Source organism: Delphinapterus leucas, chromosome X, assembly GCF_059928025.1.
Source record: "Delphinapterus leucas isolate spDelLeu-1000000601 "Yukka" chromosome X, BTC_Dleu_Yukka2, whole genome shotgun sequence".
Lineage (NCBI taxonomy): Eukaryota > Metazoa > Chordata > Mammalia > Artiodactyla > Monodontidae > Delphinapterus > Delphinapterus leucas.
In genome coordinates this window covers 133,663,556-133,684,405 of record NC_143150.1, presented here as the reverse complement: position 1 = coordinate 133,684,405, position 20,850 = coordinate 133,663,556, and the positions used below count along the sequence as shown (strand labels likewise).

At 48.1% G+C, this 20,850-nt stretch overlaps 1 protein-coding gene across 1 annotated transcript; it reads right to left on the bottom strand.

The window, feature by feature from the left end:
- Positions 1–1,414: 1,414 nt before the first annotated feature.
- Positions 1,415–19,858, bottom strand: CRLF2 (cytokine receptor like factor 2). Its single transcript, XM_089904876.1, has 9 exons — positions 18,671–19,858; positions 17,716–17,718; positions 13,490–13,592; positions 11,262–11,425; positions 10,202–10,335; positions 8,126–8,288; positions 7,296–7,401; positions 4,887–4,971; positions 1,415–2,543 (listed from the first exon to the last, which is right to left on the bottom strand). The coding sequence occupies exons 1-9, from the start codon at positions 18,750–18,752 to the stop codon at positions 2,277–2,279; spliced, it is 1,107 nt and encodes a 368-aa protein (XP_089761002.1). The 5' UTR covers positions 18,753–19,858; the 3' UTR covers positions 1,415–2,276.
- Between the last annotated feature and the right edge of the window lie 992 nt (positions 19,859–20,850).

The following is a 20,850-nucleotide window of genomic DNA, read 5'->3' as shown; positions in this document are numbered from 1 at the left end:
GGATTCCAGATGACCACACATCTCGGCTCTGTGACCCCAGGGGAGGGTCATCTGTAGCCTCAGGTCCCCGGGAGACAGAGGGCTGCTTCGTGGTCGGTGCCGGCCCCTTGCTCCCGAGAAGGGGCTTCAGCGTCCAAGCAGCACAGACTAACCCTCCTCTGTCTTCCAGGGTTCAGTGGGCATCTTGCTGTTCACCCTCCTCAGAGTGTGGTGCACTCACCGGCCGTGTCGTCTCCCCTCCAACCACTCCTGGGGAGGCTTGTAGAAACGCAGCTGCTCTGACTACAGAGGCACTTGCTGAATCAGAACCTCTGGGCAGGGGGACACAAGCCTTCCGGGGGGCTCCAGTGTGGGAGACCCCCTCTCTTCACCCCAATGAGTGAGGAGAAGAGAAACACTGCATGATTCCCAACTCGAGGACTCTGGAGCAAAGAAACATGGACCAGGACACAAAAGATTCAATGGTGGAGACACAATTAAAGCCCCAGGGTGGGGCTTCCCTGGTGGTGCAGTGGTTGGGAATCCGCCTGCCAATGCAGGGGACACGGGTTCGAGCCCTGGTCCGGGAAGATCCCACATGCCGTGGAGCAACTAAGCCCGTGCGCCACAACTACTGAGCCTGTGCTCTAGAGCCCGCGGGCCACAACTACTAAGCCCCTGTGCCACACCTACTGAAGCCAGTGCGCCTAGAGTCCGTGCTCTGCAACAAAAGAAGCCACGGCAATGAGAAGCCCTCACACCGCAGTGAAGAGTAGCCCCCGCTCACCGCAACTAGAGAAAGCCTGCGCGTAGCAACAAAGACCCAATGCAGCCAAACATAAATAAATTAATTAATTACTTTAAAAAATAAATAAATAAAAGCCTCTCGCAGCCCAGAAACAAGGTCCCAGGTCCAGGCGTGCAGCCCACTCTGAAATCTTCCTCAGGGAAAGGTGACTTCTGGGGTTCCTGCTCTCCCACTTCCAACCCTGCACCACAGCTCTGACCCAGGAATGACCTTCCCAAACGGGAACAATCACATAAGGCCCACCTCCCAGCTTCCAGGGAAGAGAGTGGCCTTACTGCAGCTGGAAACCTGGCCCCAAACTGCAACACCTACATCCTACAGAAAGGAGACAATTAGCAATGTTGTCTTGAGAATGCAGGGGGAACGGGTTGCTGAGCTCAGAAATAGGGTGAGAGTCCTTCTATGTTTGCAAACCGTTAGCGGGCTGCCCGCGATGTGTGTTGTATTCTGGCTTGGTGTTTGTTCACTAATAAAAGTGTTTTCTTTCCATTTCTATCTTTGTGGAGGAATTTTCTGGGGTGGGGAGAGATTTTGTTAAATTATAAATCCCCAACACCACACACACACACACACACACACACACACACGACTCCAGGTATATCTGATCAAGTTTCTTTACTGCACCCTGCAGAGAGAGACAAGATAAACTCAGTGCCAGCCTGAAAAAAAAAAACAAAGAAAAAAACAACTAGATCTCAATAATCTAGAAATCTAGACACATCCTGTACGTGAAGCTTGAGGGCATCAAACTAACATTGTCCACTGTCTCCACACGTATCAGCTAGATGTTGACATCTCACCGCAGTTCTCATGCCAACACTTTTTTTTCTTTTTATTTCAATATTAAAAAAAAATAATAATGCACACTCAGCGGGGAATGTCTCAAATGCTCATGCAGGGTTTTTACCTTCAAATATCTCTTAGGAGTGATGTCCTGAGTGTGGACTCAGGAATTAAAACAGTCTGCTTAATAAAATGCCTCAATGCTTGCAAAGTGGGTTTTTCCCTTTTAGATCAAGAGCTGGGTGGCTGGTTGTTGTTGGTAACGCAGAATTCCTTTTGTACCTGGGGGTGCTGTGCCTCACCTGCTGGGTACAGGTGCCGCGTAGCAAAAGATCCGAGGAACCACTCAGGTGCGAGTAGTAATGGCGAAAGGGCAGGACTGGGTGGGCACGTGCAAAGGAAGGTGGTCTCAGGCCACTGGCTGTCCTTCCTTACGATTTAAGTGAACCGTGACAACGTGCCAGGTGACAGCAAGAACAAGCCCAACCAACGGTCTGCCACCTATAGGGAATCTGCCTTCAAGCCCTTGGATATCGACATGGATGGGATGCATTGGTTGGATGGGTGCGATGTTGGGTGACCCCAGACACCAGCATCCTCGGTTCTGGGGAGTTCCCTTCACAGCGGTTTTTAGCCCCTGAGATGCTGTCCTGGGTCCTACAATGTCAACGTAGATTTTGATGTTGGCTTTTGAGTTTGCACCCCCTCAGAACATCACGTATGAGTTGTCACTCATCACAAACGTAACATCCCCGAGAGAGACCACCTCGCCGCCCTGGGGGAGCTGGCGAGGGAGCTGGCCGGGCTCCCCGGTGGCCTCTTCCTCCGCTGTCTGCCGGTACACAGGGCTCGTCACCGCTGTCTTGGGCATCTCGGCCAGCTGGACCACCACGGCCTCTTCCGGGATAGACTCCCACTCCCCGTCTTCCATCTTATTCACATGAGCCACGTTCTGCGTGTCCTTGATCCACTCCTGCCAGGATGAAACACTGTGACTCAGGCTCCGTGCAGCAAACCCCTCCCCTCGGGGCCCGTGCATCCCCGGGACCCTGGCAGCCTCCCTCCGGAGGTGATGCCACCCCCAGCAGAACAAAAAAGCTCTCATGTTTAGCATCTTGGCATAGAGCTTGTGGTTTCAGACCTGCCTTTTTTTTTTTTTTTTTTTTTGCGGTACGCGGGCCTCTCACTGCTGCGGCCTCTTCCGTTGCGGAACACAGGCTCCGGACGCGCAGGCTCAGCGGCCATGGCTCACGGGCCCAGCCGCTCCGCGGCATGTGGGATCTTCCCAGACCGGGGCACGAACCCGTGTCCCCTCCATCGGCAGGCGGACTCTCAACCACTGTGCCACCAGGGAAGCCCCAGACCTGTCTTTTGTCATCAGCCTCAAAGCGGCTGGTCTGTGGTCACTCCTCACACATGAGGACCGCCTGAGGGGCTTTTCCGGAACCCAAAACAGGAAACACAGATTCCTCCCCCCGCCCCCACCCCGCAGGTATGTTCTCTGAGATGGGGGTGACTTTTCAGAAGGAGGATTGTCACTCAGCAGGTCCAGGGGGCCCAGATGCTGAATCCTAACAGGTGCCCTGGGATTTCCTGATGCTGGCTGGGAGCACATCTGGAATAGGGTGCTCCAGGGGACTGTATTCCACCGGGTGACTCCTCTGTTCCCTATAACATCTCCCTTCCCCGGCCCAGCCTCCCCCATCTCCTTCTTCTAGCCCCAAGTATTGAAAAACTCCAGATTTCCTGTCCTAAACTCTGCTGTAACCCCCTCTCTTCTCCCTTGAAAGGACCTGGGACACCCCTAAATATGCCGCTTTGGCACAAGGATTATTTTCAGCTGCAGGCAATGGAGAATGCACCGCTGCAGAGAGGATTCTCTGCTCTCCGTTTATCCTCCCTAGAATAGCAGGGCATAAATGTCCCTTTTGGCAAGGAAATGTACATTTGTAAACGGTCACCCTGACCCTTCCAACTCCAGAGACAACACTTATCACCTGGGAGAACTTGAGTCCGCATAAAATCTTACTAAAGAACCCTTATTTCTCATGCATTTCCTAGTCACCTTCTCATATCTTGCCTGCCACCCCCAAGTCCCCAACCCCTTTTCTTTTACTTGGTGTCTCCTCCACACTCTATCACCCTTTGTTAAAATGGCACATCACCCTCCAGGTCTGTAACTACTTCTTGGGGGTTTTCACTTGTTTTCATGTGCACACAAAATAAACCTTTTCTCTTCTTAATCTTTTTTTTTTTTTTTGTCTGTTTAATTTGCAGGTATCAGAGACAGAACTTAACAGGATAGAGGCATGTTTTTGTGGGTTTTCTTTCCATTTCTTTCCCTCTCCTACACCTATAAGTAGTTCTAAAATTCACCTTTTTGCTCCTCTGGAAGGTTAAATAGTGCATCCCTTCCAAAATAAAGATATGCCCCAGTGCTAACCCTCAGAACCTGGGAATGGGACTGTATTTGGAAATAGGGTCCTTGCAGATGTGATGGAGTGAAGGGTCTGAGACGAGGTCCTCCTGGAGGAGGGTGGCCCTACATCCAATGACAGGGTCCTTCTAAGAGACAGAAGAGGAGAGACACAGACACAGAGCAGAAACCCCATGAAGACAGAGGCAGAGACGGGAGGGAGGCGGCCACAAGCCCAGGGACGCCTGGAGCCCCCAGGGGCTGGAAGGGGCAGGAAGGACCCTCCTCCGGAGCCTCTGGAGGGAGCGCGGCCCTGGGACACCTGGACCTCACACGTCTGGTGTCCAGGATGGGGGAGGATGAATGTGTGATGTTTTGAACCCCGCCGTTTGCGGCAGCCGCAGGGAACTGGCATAACTCTGATCCCATGGTCCCGTAGAGTCTACGCCTGGGTGTCCACTGCTGGCAATGTCCTGGGGACGCGGTGCTGATTCCCTCTGTCTCATTCCTCCCAACTCCTTAAGCATTTGTCATGTGAATGAAACAACAACCATAAAGTTTGAAAAAGGAAGTGTAGGTTTTGTTGTCAGCTCTGCAGAGGGAACAGATTAAGAACACAACTTCCTGATAAGATCAGAAAGTGATTAGGCTGGAAAATCCCGTAGTGGGGGCCACTGATCTCTGGGGCTGATTTCAAGAGAAGCCACCCTCGGAGGCCCTTGGATCTACTCTCTCTGACCAAAAGAGAAAAGAACGTGCTGCTGCTTTCAAATGCAAAAAGGCTCCCAGGCATTTAAAGAGGCTGCTGGAATAAAAGCGGGGTTTTACATGGTGCACAGGGGAGGTAGTAGGACAGCACAAAGCAAGCCTGTTTTTCATGCCCAAGGAGATGGTGCTTACCTGGAAGTTACCTTGGTGAGACTCAAAGAGCCCAGAGAAGGTGAATCTGGGATCCGGCACACTGGGCATGAGAACCTTCTTAACCCTGAAATGGACATGGAGAGTCTGGTCAGACAGGCTGGCGCCCCTGAGCAGGGCTGTGGACGTCCAGGCGGACAGACCCCACCCACCGCCCCGCCATGAGGGGCCCGGGATGGCTGCAGACTTTGACCCCAGAGGCTGCACACCTTGGCGGAACTGCGTCCCCAATTTCAAAACATGTGCCCCACTCCTACCCTCGCAGGTACCCTGCTCCCAGCATCCACGTGAAGCCCTCACCAGGAATGTGATATTAGGGGCATGGAGCCCATCTCTGCAAAAGAGCAATTCTTATTACCTAGGAATCACTATTTCTGTTGACATTATGGACTGAATTGTGTCCCCACCTCCCCAAATTCGTAACTTGAAACCCTGACCCCTCAATCTGACCGTATCTGGAGGTTGTACTTCTTAGGAGGTAATTAAGGTGAAATGAGGTCATAGACATGGGGTATGAATGTGAACAGGATACACCACCCCAAAATATGCCACTTGGGGATATTGTGTATTTGGAGGTGAAGGCACTTGAGAAACAGCAGAGGTAGGAGAAGCCCTCTGCCCTCCCCCACCCACCTAAAAGCAGACCACAAATTTCCCTCTTTACAAAAAAAAAAAAAATTCCATTTGTAAAGGTGCCCCCGCCTCCTTTACCTCGAAATGGACGAGTCACATCACTGAGATGACACCAAGATGCTTCCACACAGACAGCCTTTATCTGCCTGTAGTTTCCCCTACACATTTCTTAGTCACCCTCCCACTATTTACCCACATCCAAACTCCCTTTTCATTTGTCTTCCTTTTCCACTTCTCCACAAATTATTACCTTTTGTTAAAATGGTACAGAAGCCCCCGAATTAACTGCCTTGTTAGGTGTTCACTTCCTTTCTACGAATCTCCATGCGCTTAAAAACATTACATCAGTAAAGAAACATGCATTTTCTTACGTTACTCTGTCTTTGGTCAGTTTAATTCGCAGGCCCCCAGATACAGAACCTAAGAGGTTTTCATCTATAAGATGCTAACCCTATGTGACTGGTGTCCTTAAAAGAAGAGGAGATTAGTACACAGATGCACACAGAGGGACGACCGTGTGAGGACACAGGGAGGAGAGGGCCGTCTACACACCCAGGAGAGAAGCCTCAGGAGGAACCAGCCCTGCCCGCACCTGGACCTCAGACTCAAACCTCCAGTACTGGGAGAAATAAACGTCTGTTGTTTGAGCCCCCCCCCCCAGTCTGGGGTGCTTTGTTATGGCAACCCCAGGAAAATAATACAGTTGATTTCACCACTCGTCGTGAACAGGGACTTCCTTGAAGACGGGACAAGTGTTAGTTTTTTCCAAGAAGTGTACCCCTCAGATTCCCTCAGGGATGATTTCAGTTTTGTATTAAAAACATCAGACATGTCACCTGTCAACACGCTTATCTGATTGCTTCATCTACTCCCTTGCAGAGAACCATATTGCAGGCATCTGTTTGAGCTGGTCAAAGAGAGAAGAGCAGACTGAAGAAAAAATGGGGCGATTTGCAAGAATCAAGAGAAGCTGCTCCATGCTGTATCCAACCATGACGGGACGCCCTTGAAATTGTCTAACTTAGCCTAGCTCAGACCCAGCCTGAGTTGTCCAGAATGGCGGTCCATGTTTCTCTATGCATCACTCCAGTCGTTGCTATGGAAACCTCATCCTAAGAAACAAAGATGGCACCCACGGCCCTGGGCATCAGTGCCTTCAAACATCATCAAGAAGTAAAAGGCCCGGGCGCAAGTACGTTTAAAGAAAGATGGAAATAGCGGTTGTTAAATTATTGCACGGAAGGTTAATGGGGAGAAATATTTAATATCATATTTTTGAAATGCTTTCTATGGTCTCAAAGAATATTGTTTTGCTGTATCTGTAAATGGATTTACAAACCAGACAAGCTTTCTTCTTGTCCAGTTCTTCTCACGTCACTCACCAAATTGTCTCATTTAATAAATCTCAATAAAAATTAAAAGTGTTTTAAGTACCTGTCATTGTAACATGACAGGAGGGCACAGCTCAGTGGGGCGTGTGTTTGAAGCAAGGTAACGCTCTCATAGGAATGAGCATTCTTATATCCTACTGTCTCCAAGAGAATATTTGTCAATGAATTCTGCAGATATCTCTGCACCTTTGGCATTATTTCCCTCTCAATTTTCTTGTCATATACCACTGGCAAAGTGTGTATTATAGAGAAAGTGATATTCAGCTAAATAATCATATCAGACAATTCTTTCCCCCCTCCCCCCAATTCAGGGACATATTGGAACCAAAGCCCATGTGTCTGAGGATTCTGTCAGGGTCATCCTTACCTCCGTAGTTTCCATAAAGGCAGAAGGAGAAGGGAGGCTATCAGGAAGGTGACCATGCCAGCAATTAAAATAAAATTTGGGAAAAGGCTCTTTTCCTGGCACAAATCTAAAGCAAAACAGAATGAGGGCTGTAAGTTATCAAGATAATTTCAACATAATACTAGATCACACTCCAAACCCTGCCACCCACATTTTTTTTTTCCTTTATAAATGTCAGGGTCAGCAAATCTTGATTTTGGTGTGAAATATCCTGGAAAGAGAGATGGTGACACTGGACAGGCAAACATCAGGAAGGAGGGAGTGTAGATTTAACTCACTGCCAGGGGTATTTGAGGATATCAGGGCTTTCTTTGGTCTATCCATATCTATCATCTATCTATCTATCTATCATCTATCAATCTATCATCTATCTATTTAACCTACCTACCTATCTACTTATCTATCTACGATATATATCTGTCTACTTACCTATCCATCTATCTAGCTATCTATCACCTATCATCCATCTATGTCTATCTATCTATATATGTCATCTATCTATCATCATCTATCATCTATCAATCTATCCATCTATCACCTATTTATCTATAGATCTCTCTATGCATCTGTACGTATATCCATGGAACCACATTCATAAATGACACATTATACTTGCTATGAAATAAAAAAGAAAATTAGTCCAATAATGATGGAATCTAGAAGAGGAATTGCTTCCACCGTGACCTCTGGAGCAGGACTTGGGGTCATCCGTGTTTTCAGGTGCCCCATTCCACCCTCCCCCCAACGTAGGGTGCCGGACCATGTTGTGCAGCGATGCTGCGTGACATTACCTGTTAGCTTGCCCCTCTGCTGGCGTATCACCTCTGACCAGTCACTTGGGTATGTGTCAGAGCCGTAGCTGGACTCCAGCGTTTTCACTCTGGCCCGAAAGAAATAACACTTCTCAGCATCCAAACTGTCAAGCGTGACATTGCAGGTTTTTGCCTCCTTGGACTAGAGGGAAAAACAGACACGATGACCCATGATTGACCCAGACTTTTTCATCTTCTACCAGGGATTCACACAAGATTCCTCCTTGCAGGATTTCCCTCTCTTGTTTCACTTCCTCTCTCTGCCCAGATATTTATCCTCCAAACAGCAGCAAAAACAAATGTGGCAGCACCTCTACACCTCCCTCCAAAAAGGAAAAAAAATTCGTTATGACAAACATGATGACAGACGCTTTTGAAGAATTACTAAGTTCTTTCTTTAAAAAAAAAGTAATTTTTTAAAATAGAAGTATAGTTTCTGTACAGTATTATATGTTACGGGTGTACAATATAGTGGTTCACAATTTTTAAGGGTTATACTTCATTTACAGTTATTATAAAATATTGGCTATATTTCCCTAGTAACTTTTTTTATGAATATAAAAGTAATGTATGCTGTGGCTTCCCTGGTGGCACAGTGGTTAAGAATCCGCCTGCCAATGCAGGGGACATGGGTTCGAGCCCTGGTCTGGGAAGATCCCACATGCCACGGAGCAACTAAGCCCGTGCGCCACAGCTACTGAGCCTGCGCTCTAGAGCCCGCAAGTCACAACTACTGAGCCCGCGTGCCACAACTACTGAAACCCGTGCGCCTAGAGCCCGTGCTCCGCAACAAGAGAAGCCACCGCAATGAGAAGCCTGTGCGCCGCAACAAAGAGTAGCCTCCGCTCGCCGCAACTAGAGAAAAGCCCACACGCAGCAACAAAGACCCAACACAGCCCCCAAATTAATTAATTAATTATTTTAAAAAGAAAGAAAAGTAATGCATGCTTACATTTGAGACTTTAGAAAACACACACACACACACACACACACACATACACACACACAAAGGCAAAATAAGACACTTAAAACCCGTCTTTATTCTAGCTCCAAAATACAATCACCATTAACAAATTGATATCATTTCTCTCCTTCCGGGGGTATGGTACTCATTGAACACAATATTTAATGTACGTATTGCTTCTTATCACTAAATATTCTTCAAAATACCTTTTGATGGCTCTTAAATATTTTATTATAAATGTACCATAATTTGTTTGACTATTCTCCTGCTGTATGCCACATAGGTGGTCCCTAAGTCCATGTATTTATTTTAGATAATGCTTCGATAGATGTCTTTGTGCATACAGCCTCATCCACATTTTGAATTATTCCCTGAGGATTGATTTCTGCAAAGGGAATTAATTGATCGCAACAAGGACGGAGGTCTTAAAGTTTCCTGGTGTTCAACATCATTAAAAATGGTCACATTTTATGATCAGCTATTTAGGAGAACTCCAGTATCCCTCTATTTTTTTTTTTAATTTTAATTTATTTATATTATTTATTTTTGGCTGTGTTGGGCCTTCGTTGCTACGCACGGGCTTTCTCTAGTTGCGGTGAGTGGGGGCTACTCTTTGTTGCGGTGGGCGGGCTTCTCATTGCGGTGGCTTCTCTTGTTGCAGAGCACGGGCTCTAGGCACGTGGGCTTCAGTAGATGCAGCACGTGGGCTCAGTAGTTGTGGCTCCCGGGCTTAGTTGCTCCATGGCACGTGGGATCTTCCCTGACCTGGGTTCGATCCCGTGTCCCCTGCATTGGCAGGCAGATTCTTAACCACTGCGCCACCAGGGAAGCCAAGTATTCCTCTATTTTAATGTGTATTTCTTTGGTGAGCAGTGATTCTATTCTACTGATTCCAGCCATTTGTCCGTCTTCTCCCTTTTTGGATGAGTGCCCCCTGCTTCTGTCACATACACCGGGTTCCACAATCACATGACCAAGTCCTTAAAATAAATCTCAATATCTTTGTCTCTGTGTCTCTCCATCTTTCTCCACCGTTCGCATCTTGGGGATACTTACGTACACCTGGCCTGAGAAGACGTCCCTGCCCTCACCTGCCACTCGGCGTCAAAGGTGCTCTTGTGCTGGATTTCATACACGAGACCTTTGTACCACAGGTCAGAGCAAGTCACTGTCACTGCTCCCTGATGCCACTGGAAGCTCAGATCACTCAGGGATCTGGGTTTCACTAAGAAGGAGAAATAGCACAATGACTAACACCTCTACCAAGATAAACATTCCACATCTCTGAAATTACAGTGGTAACTGGGCTTGGATTCACTTTCCTCTCACTGTTCCAATCCTTCCTCTAATACCTTATGAGATGTGGGGTTTCCTTGTCTTTAGTACATTGACAATAGAACTTTTACCCAGCTCTCCAAGGACCCTTAGGTGTCTCGTGGAAAGAGCTCTCTGAAATTGCTTGAAAAACTTTTCTATATCTGTTATGGGATGAATTGTGTCCCACCAGAAAAAGACACTTTGAAGTCCTGGACCCTAGCACCTCAGAATCTTTGGAAAGAGGATCATTACAGGTGTAATTGTTTAAGATAAGATGAGGTCATCCTGGAGTAGCGTGAGCCCTAATCCAGTATGACTGGTGTCCTTATTAGAAGAGAAGAGACACAGACACAGAGGAGAAGCCACGTGAAGACGGATGCAGAGACGGGAGGGAGGCGGCCCCAAGCCCAGGGACGCCCAAGGTTACGAGCAGCTCCCAAGAATTGAGGGAGAGGCTTGGAGCAGATTCTCCCTCAGAACTTCCAGAAGGAACCAACCCTACCCACATCTCGACTGTAGAATTTCTGGTGTCCAGAACTGGAAGATAATGTTTATTTTAAGCAACCCAATTTCTGATAATTTTTTATGGCAGCCCGAGGAGACTTATACAATGTCTATGAGGGATTGTTTTCAGTAGGGGGTCCATAGCTCTCATGGGATTCTGAGATGGACCTGTGACATCCCATCCCTCAAAACAGGGGGGGAAAAAAGAAGCTCTGCCTCACAGAAATCCAGACCAAAACATGAATCTTTGGAGAGAGGGTTTCACTACCTTTGTATGATGTATCCTAATCCAAAATGGACAGTCAACCCTCAAGGTACTAAAGCACGTACGGTAACTGCTGATCCACAGACTCTTGCTGAGAAGGGGGTGTGTTCCATTCCTGATGGAAAAATATAGAACTTCATCTTTTTCTACTTCCAAGAGGCACCCGGCAGTGTAACCTTGCTGAAGGGTATACTTGGAGCATGGTCTGTATGCCTCATTGCTGCTTAACCTGTGATTTAAAAAGAGAAAAGTTCAGCTATGTAGCATCTTAAAAATAACAACTTAAGGGCCGTTCCTTTGCTCCATGACTCTGTCACTGACTCAGATTGGGTACCACGTCACTCGCTTCAATGACCCCCTCCCCTTACAAAACTACAGCGAGACCTGTCGAAACAGAAAAGTACCCCTCTCTCAAATGTTTACACCCCTTGAATGGATCTTGTAGGACTCGAATTGTGGCCCTCCAAATGGCATGCCTACGTATCTATACTAACCCCGGAACCTGGGAACAGGACCTCATTAGGAAATAGGATCTTTGCAGATGTGATGAAGTGAGGGGTCTGAGATGAGGTCCTCCTGGATGATGGTGGCCCTACATCCCATGACAGGGTCCTTCTAAGAGACAGAAGACGAGAGACACAGACACAGAGGAGAAGCCCCGGGAAGACAGAGGCAGAGACGGGAGGGAGGCGGCCACAAGCCCAGGGACGCCTGGAGCCCCCAGAAGCTGGAAGGGGCAGGAAGGAACCTCCCCTGGAGCCTCAGGAGGGAGCGTGGCCCTGGGACACCTTGACCTCAGACATCTGGTCTCCAGGATGGGGGAGGATGAATTTTCTTTGTTTTAAGCTGCCCAGTTTTGGGTACTTTGTTGCCGCCGCCCTAGGAAAGTAATTGACCTGCAGAGTAACCCAGCCCTTGACTCAGAGGCATTTTTATTTTATATTGGAGTAGAGCTGATTGATTAACAGTGTTGTGACAGCTTCAGGTGCACAGCGAGGTGAGTCAGCCGTGCATATACGTGTATCCAGTCTCCCCTCCCATCCAGGCTGCCACATAACACTGAGCAGAGTTCCCTGTATTACACAGTAGGTCCTTATTGGTTATCCTTTTTTTTAAAAATAAAATTTATTTATTTATTTTTGGCCGCATTGGGTCTTTGTTGCTGCGCGTGGGCTTTTCTCTAGTTGCGGTGAGCGGGGGCTACTCTTCGTTGCGGTGCGCGGGCTTCTCATTGCAGTGGCTTCTCTTGTTGTGGAGCACGGGCTCTAGGCACGTGGGCTTCAGTAGTTGCGGCTCACGAGCTCAGTAACTGTGGCTCGCGGGCTCTGGAGTGCAGACTCAGTAGTTGTGGCGCACAGGCTTAGTTGCTCCGGGGCATGTGGGATCTTCCTGGACCAGGGCTCAAACCCATGTCCCCTGCATTGGCAGGCGGATTCTTAACCACTGGGCCACCAGGAAAGTCCCTGGTTATCCTTTTTAAATGTAGCAGTGTGTACATGTCAATCCCAAACTCCCTAACTGTCCCTTCCAGGAGACACTTTTAATAGGGATGTCCCAAGATTGGGTACATCTTTGAGGCTTCCCTGCAATATTAAGAAGAAGCCTATAGGACCGAGTGTGAGGCCAGCTTATACTCCATCCTTAAGATCTCAAACCCAAGCAATGACGAGACGAAGAATTATCTCCTTTACGATTAAAGAAATGGATGCGGGACTTCCCTTGTGGTTAAGAATCTGCCTACCAATGCAGGGGACACGGGTTCGAGCCCTGGTCTGGGAAGATCCCACATGCCCCGGAGCAACTAAGCCCGTGCGCCGCAACTCCTGAGCCTGCGCTCTAGAGCCCGCGAACCACAACTACTGAAGCCCACATGCCTAGAGCTCGTGCTCCGCAACAAGAGAAGCCACCGCAATGAGAAGCCCGCGCACCGCAACAAAGAGTAGCCCCTGCTCGCTGCAACTAGAGAAAGCCTGTGCGCAGCAAGGAAGACCCAACGCAGCCAAAAATAAATTAATTCATTAAAAAAAAGAAAAAAGATATAATCAAATATCTATTTAAAAAAAAAAAAAAGAATCTCGGTGGTTTCGAGCATGAGTCAGTCATCACTCTGTTAGAAGGTCTGGGAGCTGTGGCTGCAGCTGTGGTGAGGCCTGAGAGCTAGAGGGCACACACATTCACACTTGCACCTTCTGATCCTTCACACGTTCACGTCCTGGGCCTCCCAGCTGTTGACATCTTAGAAGAGGAAATATTTTAGCCATAGGCATGGTTTTCCCTTCCTCAGGGCACTTACTTTTGGAGGAATGTCAAATTAGTCCCGGGGTATTCACTTGCATTCCATGTAACCTTCACAGTTTCGAAATTAAAGTTGATGATTTGAAGCTGCAATGTTTCTCCTGGGTAAAAAGACACAAATAGAGTAGACTTTGAGGCAATGCTGGAAAGAGCTTGAAATTTGTAAAATGATGTCAGCACTCATGTTATAAGAATGATATAGTGCTTTTTTAAAAAAATTTGATGATATATTTTATTTAATCCTATATATCCAGAATATTATCATTTCAACATGATATCTATATCTATCTATCCATCTATCTATCTACCTCTATTATCTATCTATCTATCTCTATTATCTATGTATCTATCTATCATCGTCATCATCTAGCTATTATTTATCTACTATCTATTTATGTATCTATCTTCTATATCGTCTATCTACCTATCTATCATCTATCTTGTCATCATCTATCTGTTACCTATGTCATCTATCTGTAATTATCAACAAGATATTTTATATTCTTACTATGTGTCCAGAGTCTGTTATGTGTTTCATACTTATAATACAAGAATGATAGAGTGCTTTAAAGGGACAGAGAAAACCAAGATTCTCACAAAAAAACCGGTCATGACTTATGTCTGTAAGAACTGCAGGATCTATGAAGGTCGGTGAGAAAACTCAATCACTTTGAGAGACAACAGTCAGTGCAAGATTACAGCTGACTTTCTTCTCTCGTTGGCAAGAGGTAATGATTATCAGTTAGTGTGAAGAGTAAACAGTGAGTGCCGACTGTGTGTCCAATGGCACCATGTTTTGTGGGCACACAGAGAGGAACTGGACACTGTCCCCCATCCACCAAAGTCACTGTCTTACTCAGAACGCCACACATGACGAGTCGAGGAAAAGCTCAAGGTCAAGTGAGTCCTTCAATGTTTGCTTTAGACGCTACTTAGGCTCCACACCTGTCAGAATGGCCATCATCAAAAAGACCACAAATAATAAATGTTGGCGAGGGTGTGGAGAAAAGGGAACCCTGGTACACTGTTGGTAGGGATGCAAATTGGTGCAGCCACTGTGGAAAACACTACGGCAGTTTCTCTAAAAGATAAAAATAGAGCTGCCATAGAATCCAGTGATTCCACTCCTGGGCATTTATCGCAAAAAAACAAAAACTCTAATTTGAAAAGACACATGCACGCCAATGTTCATAGCAGTACTACTTGCAATAGACGAGACATGGAAGCAACTCAAATGTCCATCAACAAAGGAATGGATAAAGAAGATGTGGTACGTATGTACAATGGAATACTACTCAGCCATAAAAAAGAATGAAATCATGCCATTGGCAGCAACATGGATGGACCTAGAGACGATCAGACTAGGTGAAGTAAGTCAGAGAAAGACAAATATCACATGATATCACTTAAATGTGGGATCTAAAATACGACACAAACTAGTGAATGTAACAAAACAGAAGCAGACTCACAGATACAAAAACAAACTAGCGGTTACAAGTGGGGAGAGGGAAGGGGGCGAGTGGCAAGATAGGGGTAGAGGATTAAGAGGTACAAACTATTACGTATAAAATAAATAAGCTACAAGGATATATTGTATAACACAGGGGATATAGCCAATATTTCATAATAACTATACATGGAGTATAATCTTTAAAAAATTGTGAATCCCTATGTTGTATACCTGAAACATATATAATATTATAAATCAACTATATCTCAATTTTAAAACTCATATATTTTTTATAAATTTATTTATTTATTTGTTTTATTTATTTATTTATTTATTGGCTGCGTTGGGTCATCGTAGCTGCATGCGGGCTTCCTTTAGTTGCGGCGAGTGGCGGCTACATTTGATTGCGGTGCACGGGTTTCTCATTGTGGTGACTTCTCTTGTTGTGGAGCACGGGCTCTAGGGACGCAGGCTTCAGTAGTTGTGGCACGTGGGCTCAGTAGTTGTGGCTCGCAGGCTCTAGAGCACAGGCTCAGTAGTTGCGGCACACGGGCTTAGTTGCTCCGCGGCATGTGGGATCTTCCTGGACCAGGGCTCAAATCCATGTCCCCTGCACTGGCAGGTGGGTTCTTAACCACTGCACCACCAGGGCAGGGCAGTCCCAAAACTCATATATATATATATATATATATATATATACACATATATATATTTTTTATTTTTTCTTTGTTTGTTTGCGGTACGCGGACCTCTCACGGTTGTGGCCTCTCCCGTTGCAGAGCACGGCTCCGGACGCACAGGCTCAGTGGCCATGTCTCACGGGCCCAGCCGCTCCGCGGCCTGTGGGATCTTCCCGGACCGGGGCACGAACCCATGTCCCCTGCATCGGCAGGCAGACTCTCAACCACTGCGCCACCAGGGAAGCCCTCATAATATATTTAAAAAAATAAATAAATAAAATGTGTAAGTTTTTTCTTCATCCCTTTGAAATATATGTAGAGACTTTTAGAAGTTAGTGAGCTTTTGCCAGATTTGGGACCTAGGCATATCTTTCTCAAGGGAGCCAACTCTTTGAAGAGCAAACATAAACGGTGTGGTGCCCCATTTCTGTGAGGGGCTAAGAGTCTGGCTCAAAGTCATAAAAGCACCTTCAGTCATAAAGACAGGAGTTAATTTTTCCCTTGGAGAAAGCCAATGATCTGACCCAGGTGGTCCCTCCAACTGGAAGGTGAGTTTAGGAAGAATTATGGTTACAAATGGTGCTGGGACGCCCTCCCGTTTGAGAGCGCGGGTGCAGTGGCTGGTGTCCACCTTGCTCTAGAAGAGGGTTTGTGTCTTGTCAACCTCTTTCTCAAAAGGCATGTGCATCAGAGCGCAGTCTTGTTCAATGCTTATTCAGTCATGAAACCATGTCTCTCTTATCTCTACCTTGGTGGAGAAGAATTCTGGGTTGGCGAGAAATGCCAGTTTTGATTCTATTTCTCCAGTACCATCAGAAACACCTCCATCTCTCCAGAAATTACCTGCCAAACTGGGCCATTGGTGGTTAACAATCCTGGTGGCACCATTGCCACTGAGAGATACCATCTCATTCCTGTGATTTCACTGTTCCCACCTGAATGTCGGCTCCTGAACGGAAAGAACTCAGGGCCATCAGGACCCATTGTTGCTTAGAAAGTATGTGCTGATTTTATGGGATATTATGAACTTATTCGGAAATTTTAAGAGATGAAGGTGTAAATGGCAAAGTTTACCAGGACAGCCCTGGTGACAAAGGTTGTCTGTACCAAGGCAAGGGTGGGGGTGGGGGGGGTGTCTCTGGGTGTCGATTTCCTCGTGCTTCTTTTGACACCGGTTCACAAGGGTTCACGAGGGTTAGGCGTGTTCGGGGCAAATGTGCATTATCACTGGCCCCAACAGAAACACAGTAGCCTTATGTGGAAATACAATCTGAATCCCCAGTGGAGTCGTGAAGTCTGAATCTGTTGGTTCAAAATGGATCGATGGGGTGGAAGTGGCCCCGGAGGGACCTCTCTGCGCAGCTCCAGGACCTCGGGTGGGATGGGGGGAGGCTTTCCTAAGACTGTGCCCAGTGGGACCGCAGGTGTTCACACACCTGTGATGACCTCGGGCAAAAGAAAAGCAGGCAAACCACAAAGGTCTTTCATAAAGCAAGTTCTGCATTTTCCAGGAAGTTCCTACAAAGGTTCTGAGTGAGCCCGGCTTCACAGAGGGATGAGAACCGCCTCGGGTGGGACCCTCTGTGCATCCACAACCTTAACCCCTACTTCTGCCCACGGATGTGCTTCAAGTGGGTCAGAATCTAGAACTGGTCTAAAGGGCTCTTTCTTCACTCAAACTCCACGTGCGCAGTGGTGGCAGGTAGAGGGGGACTGTCAGAAGGAAGCTATGGGTCTCAAGGAATCTGTGGCCACAGGGAGCTCTGATCGCAGCCAAATCTCTCCTCCCTCTGCCTTCTGTCGCTGGCAGATGGAGTCCTCGATTCGGCCACGTGAAAACAGAGCACCGGGCATTGCACAGAGCTAGGGAATTATGTGGGTGCCAGCCCTGGGGACACCCCACATCCAGGCTCTCTCACCCTCCTCACTGTGTCCACTTGATACCCAGCTTGCAACCCCAGGGCTGCAGCAAAGAAGGCCCCTAGGGACCCTTCCAAACCAGGTAGGCGAGAGGCCAGCTCGGACGTGGACGGTCAAGCATGGGGTGATGCCTGGGGACAGTTCAGAAGCTACATGTCACGAACGTGCCACCACCAGCTCCCATCCGGGCCTCCCTTGAGCTGGAAAGCAAATCGAAGCTGTCTGGTGCAAGAGGGGACCAGATACCTCCCGTCCCCCCGCTCCTGTTGCTGCCTTTTGACAAAGCTTGTAAGGTGATCATGCAGCCTGGAAACAATTCTCTGGAAAAGCCCCAGGAACCAGGCTCTGCGGACAGAGAGCAAAGGTGACGCTGATAATCGTTCTCAGAAGGCGCGGCCAGCCGTGGGATTCAAGGGTGACCCCGCGGACAACGGGTGACTGGGGAGGCTCTTGTCTTTCTCGGGGGCACTGTGGCGGCATGATCTCACCACGGGAAGGGAAATACTAATTTAAACAAAAGCCTTTCACCTCTTTGGAGGCAGACAGAACAGCAAAGCAGCCCAGATTCTCAGTTCTGCAGCCAAGGGCTCTTCTATTGATTCTTTTCCATTCAGACCTAACCCTGAGCTCAGTCAAGAGTGCGTCCTGGGACTTCCCTGGTGGCGCAGTGGTTGAGAGTCCGCCTGCCAATGCAGGGGACACGGGTTCGAGCCCTGGTCTGGGAGCATCCCACATGCCGCGGAGCAACTGGGCCCGTGAGCCACAACTACTGAGCCTGCGCTCCGCAACAAGAGAGGCCGCGATAGTGAGAGGCCCACTCACCGCGATGAAGAGTGGCCCCCGCTCGCCACAACTAGAGAAAACCCTCGCACAGAAACGAAGACCCAACACAGCCATAAATAAATTAATTAATTAATTTTTAAAAATAATTAAAAAAAAAAAAGAGTGGGTCCTTTGCAACAGGCAAATGGAGCTTTGCCCGAGACTCAGGAACCTGTGTAAGCCCTTGTCACTTTGACAAAGAAAACACTGCAGTTGCAAATGACACCATAAAAAGAAAAGAGCAGAGGTGTTCAAAGAAAGGGCATTTCAGGCAGACAAATGGCTACATTCACCAGCGTTGACTTACTCAGCTCCGTTTCTTCTGAAGCCATCAAATGTCCCAGCAGGAAGACAGCTGAGGTTGCCCAGGGCAGAAAGATACGCCTCATGCTTGAAGGAGGAGAAAGCAGTGAGCAGAAGGTCAGCGCCTCAGCTCATCGTACAGAAGTCACCCTGTCTTTAAAATGTGGAAAAGAAACTCGGGAAATGACTACAGGAAACAGCCATGCTTTATTTTAAAAGATGACTCTTGTCAAAAAAAAAAAAAAAGTGCAGGATCATTTTTTCAGCCCCGCCGAGCACTTTTACAGCCCCGCCGGATACACCTCACTTGAAACATTATCAGATATGATCTACACCCAGGATTCTCACCCTCTGGTGGGTTGTGAGAATCCTGCGTTTGGAGGTCGAGGTCCAAGCGCGGTCCTGCAGCCCTCATCTTGCTGAGGCTTCCTGGCTGCTCACCCAGAAGCAGGGACACTTGGTCCCCCTCCCAATGGCCTCAAGCCAAGCAGGGGACAGCATGGTATCCATAAGGGACAAAGTTTGGGGACTTGCAGAAGCTCAAGGAGAATCGTTTCCCAGATGTTACCAGGGAGATTTCTAGGTGGGCTTTTTCCCACAGAAGCAAGCCTGGAGTGATCCCCAGTGGCCAGTTTATGGCCCCCGTGTCTGCCTCCAAATGTGCCCCCGGGAGTGGGTGACTCTAACGAAACATAACACCCACCGTGATAACTGTGCTTGTAAAATCATGTCAAAACTACAAAGCCGTTTCACAGATAACCACTGACAGAATCTGTGGGCAGCGGGAGATGGGCAGAGTAAACACCAATTGCTCCATTGTAGAGTTAAGAACTCAGTTTCCCAGAAGCAGACAGTGGCCGATTGACTTCCAGTGGCGTATTGCAGGGCAAGCTGAGACTCAGGTCTTCCTGGCCCCAGATAAGGGGTGCTTTCACCGTGGGCATCCTTCCGGAGGTCAGAGGTCCAACACTGCTGTCCCTGGGCTGAAATCCAGGTGTGGGCAGGGCTGGCTCCTTCCGGAGGCTCCAGGGGAGTATCTGTCTTCTTGCCTTTCCAGCTTCTAGAGGCGCCCACATTCCTCAGCTCATGTCCCCACGTGACACCAACTTCTGCTTCTCTGACTCTGAACCTTCTGCTTCCTTCTTGCAAGTAAGGGCCCTTGTGCCCACCTGGATAACTCAGGACACTCTTTCCATTTCCAGATTCTATTTTTTGGCCATGCTACGGCAGCTTGAGGGATCTTGGTTCCCTGACCAGGGATTGAACCCAGGCCCCCTGCAGTGAAAGCACGGAGTCTTAACCACTGGACCACCGGGGAAGTCCCCATCTCCAGATTCTTTTTTTTTTTTTGCGGTACACGGGCCTCTCTCTGTTGTGGCCTCTCCCGTTGCGGAGCACAGGCTCCGGACGCGCAGGCTCAGCAGCCATGGCTCACGGGCCCAGCCGCTCCGCGGCATGTGGGATCTTCCCAGACCGGGGCACGAACCCATGTCCCCTGCATCGGCAGGCGGACTCTCAACCACTGCGCCACCAGGGAAGCCCCATCTCCAGATTCTTAATCACATCTGCAAAAGGTCTTTTGTCCTGTAAGGTGACATATTTGCAGTTGCCAGGAATTAGGATGTGGACACCTTTGGGGATTACAACGTGGACACCCTAGTGTGATAGATGATAGATTGACAGACACAGACATGCATATATGGTCATGTATATTGTTGACAGGTTGGTGATAGAAAAGTAGATAGATGATAGTGAGATAGATGGTAGATAGATAGATGATAGATAACTGATAGAAAGTCTCTCATGCTAGGTCAGGGTTTCTCAGTCTCGGCACTCCTGACATCTGGGGCTGGGTGACCCTCTGATGTGAGGCGTCCTGGGCCCTGTGGGGTGCGGAGCAGCTTCCCTGGTCTCCACCCACTAGGTGCCAGGAGCTCCCCTCCCCCCATCCCCCCGCCCCAAGCCAGGACAGCCAAAGGGCTCCAGGCATCCCCAAGCTTCTCTTTGGTGGGGGGGGACCCTTATCCCTTCATCTCCCCCCACTGCTCCCTCCTTCCCGCCATCCAGGGCAGCTAGAGCTTCTAGCTCTTTTCCAGAGCAGACCTTGCCCTGAAGGAACTGTTCATTTCAGAAATTTTACCTACAAAAGGAAATACTCAGGCAGACCACACGGGGAGAAAAGGC

Excerpts from the sequence above, each read along its gene's own strand:
- CRLF2 (XM_089904876.1), bottom strand. The coding sequence starts at position 18,752 with ATGAGGCGTATCTTTCTGCCCTGGGCAACCTCAGCTGTCTTCCTGCTG. Across the intron at positions 11,426-13,489 it reads AATTTGACATTCCTCCAAAA|GTTAAGCAGCAATGAGGCAT; the intron begins GTAAGTGCCCTG and ends TTTAAATCACAG. Across the intron at positions 2,544-4,886 it reads CTCACCAAGGTAACTTCCAG|GAGTGGATCAAGGACACGCA; the intron begins GTAAGCACCATC and ends TCATCCTGGCAG.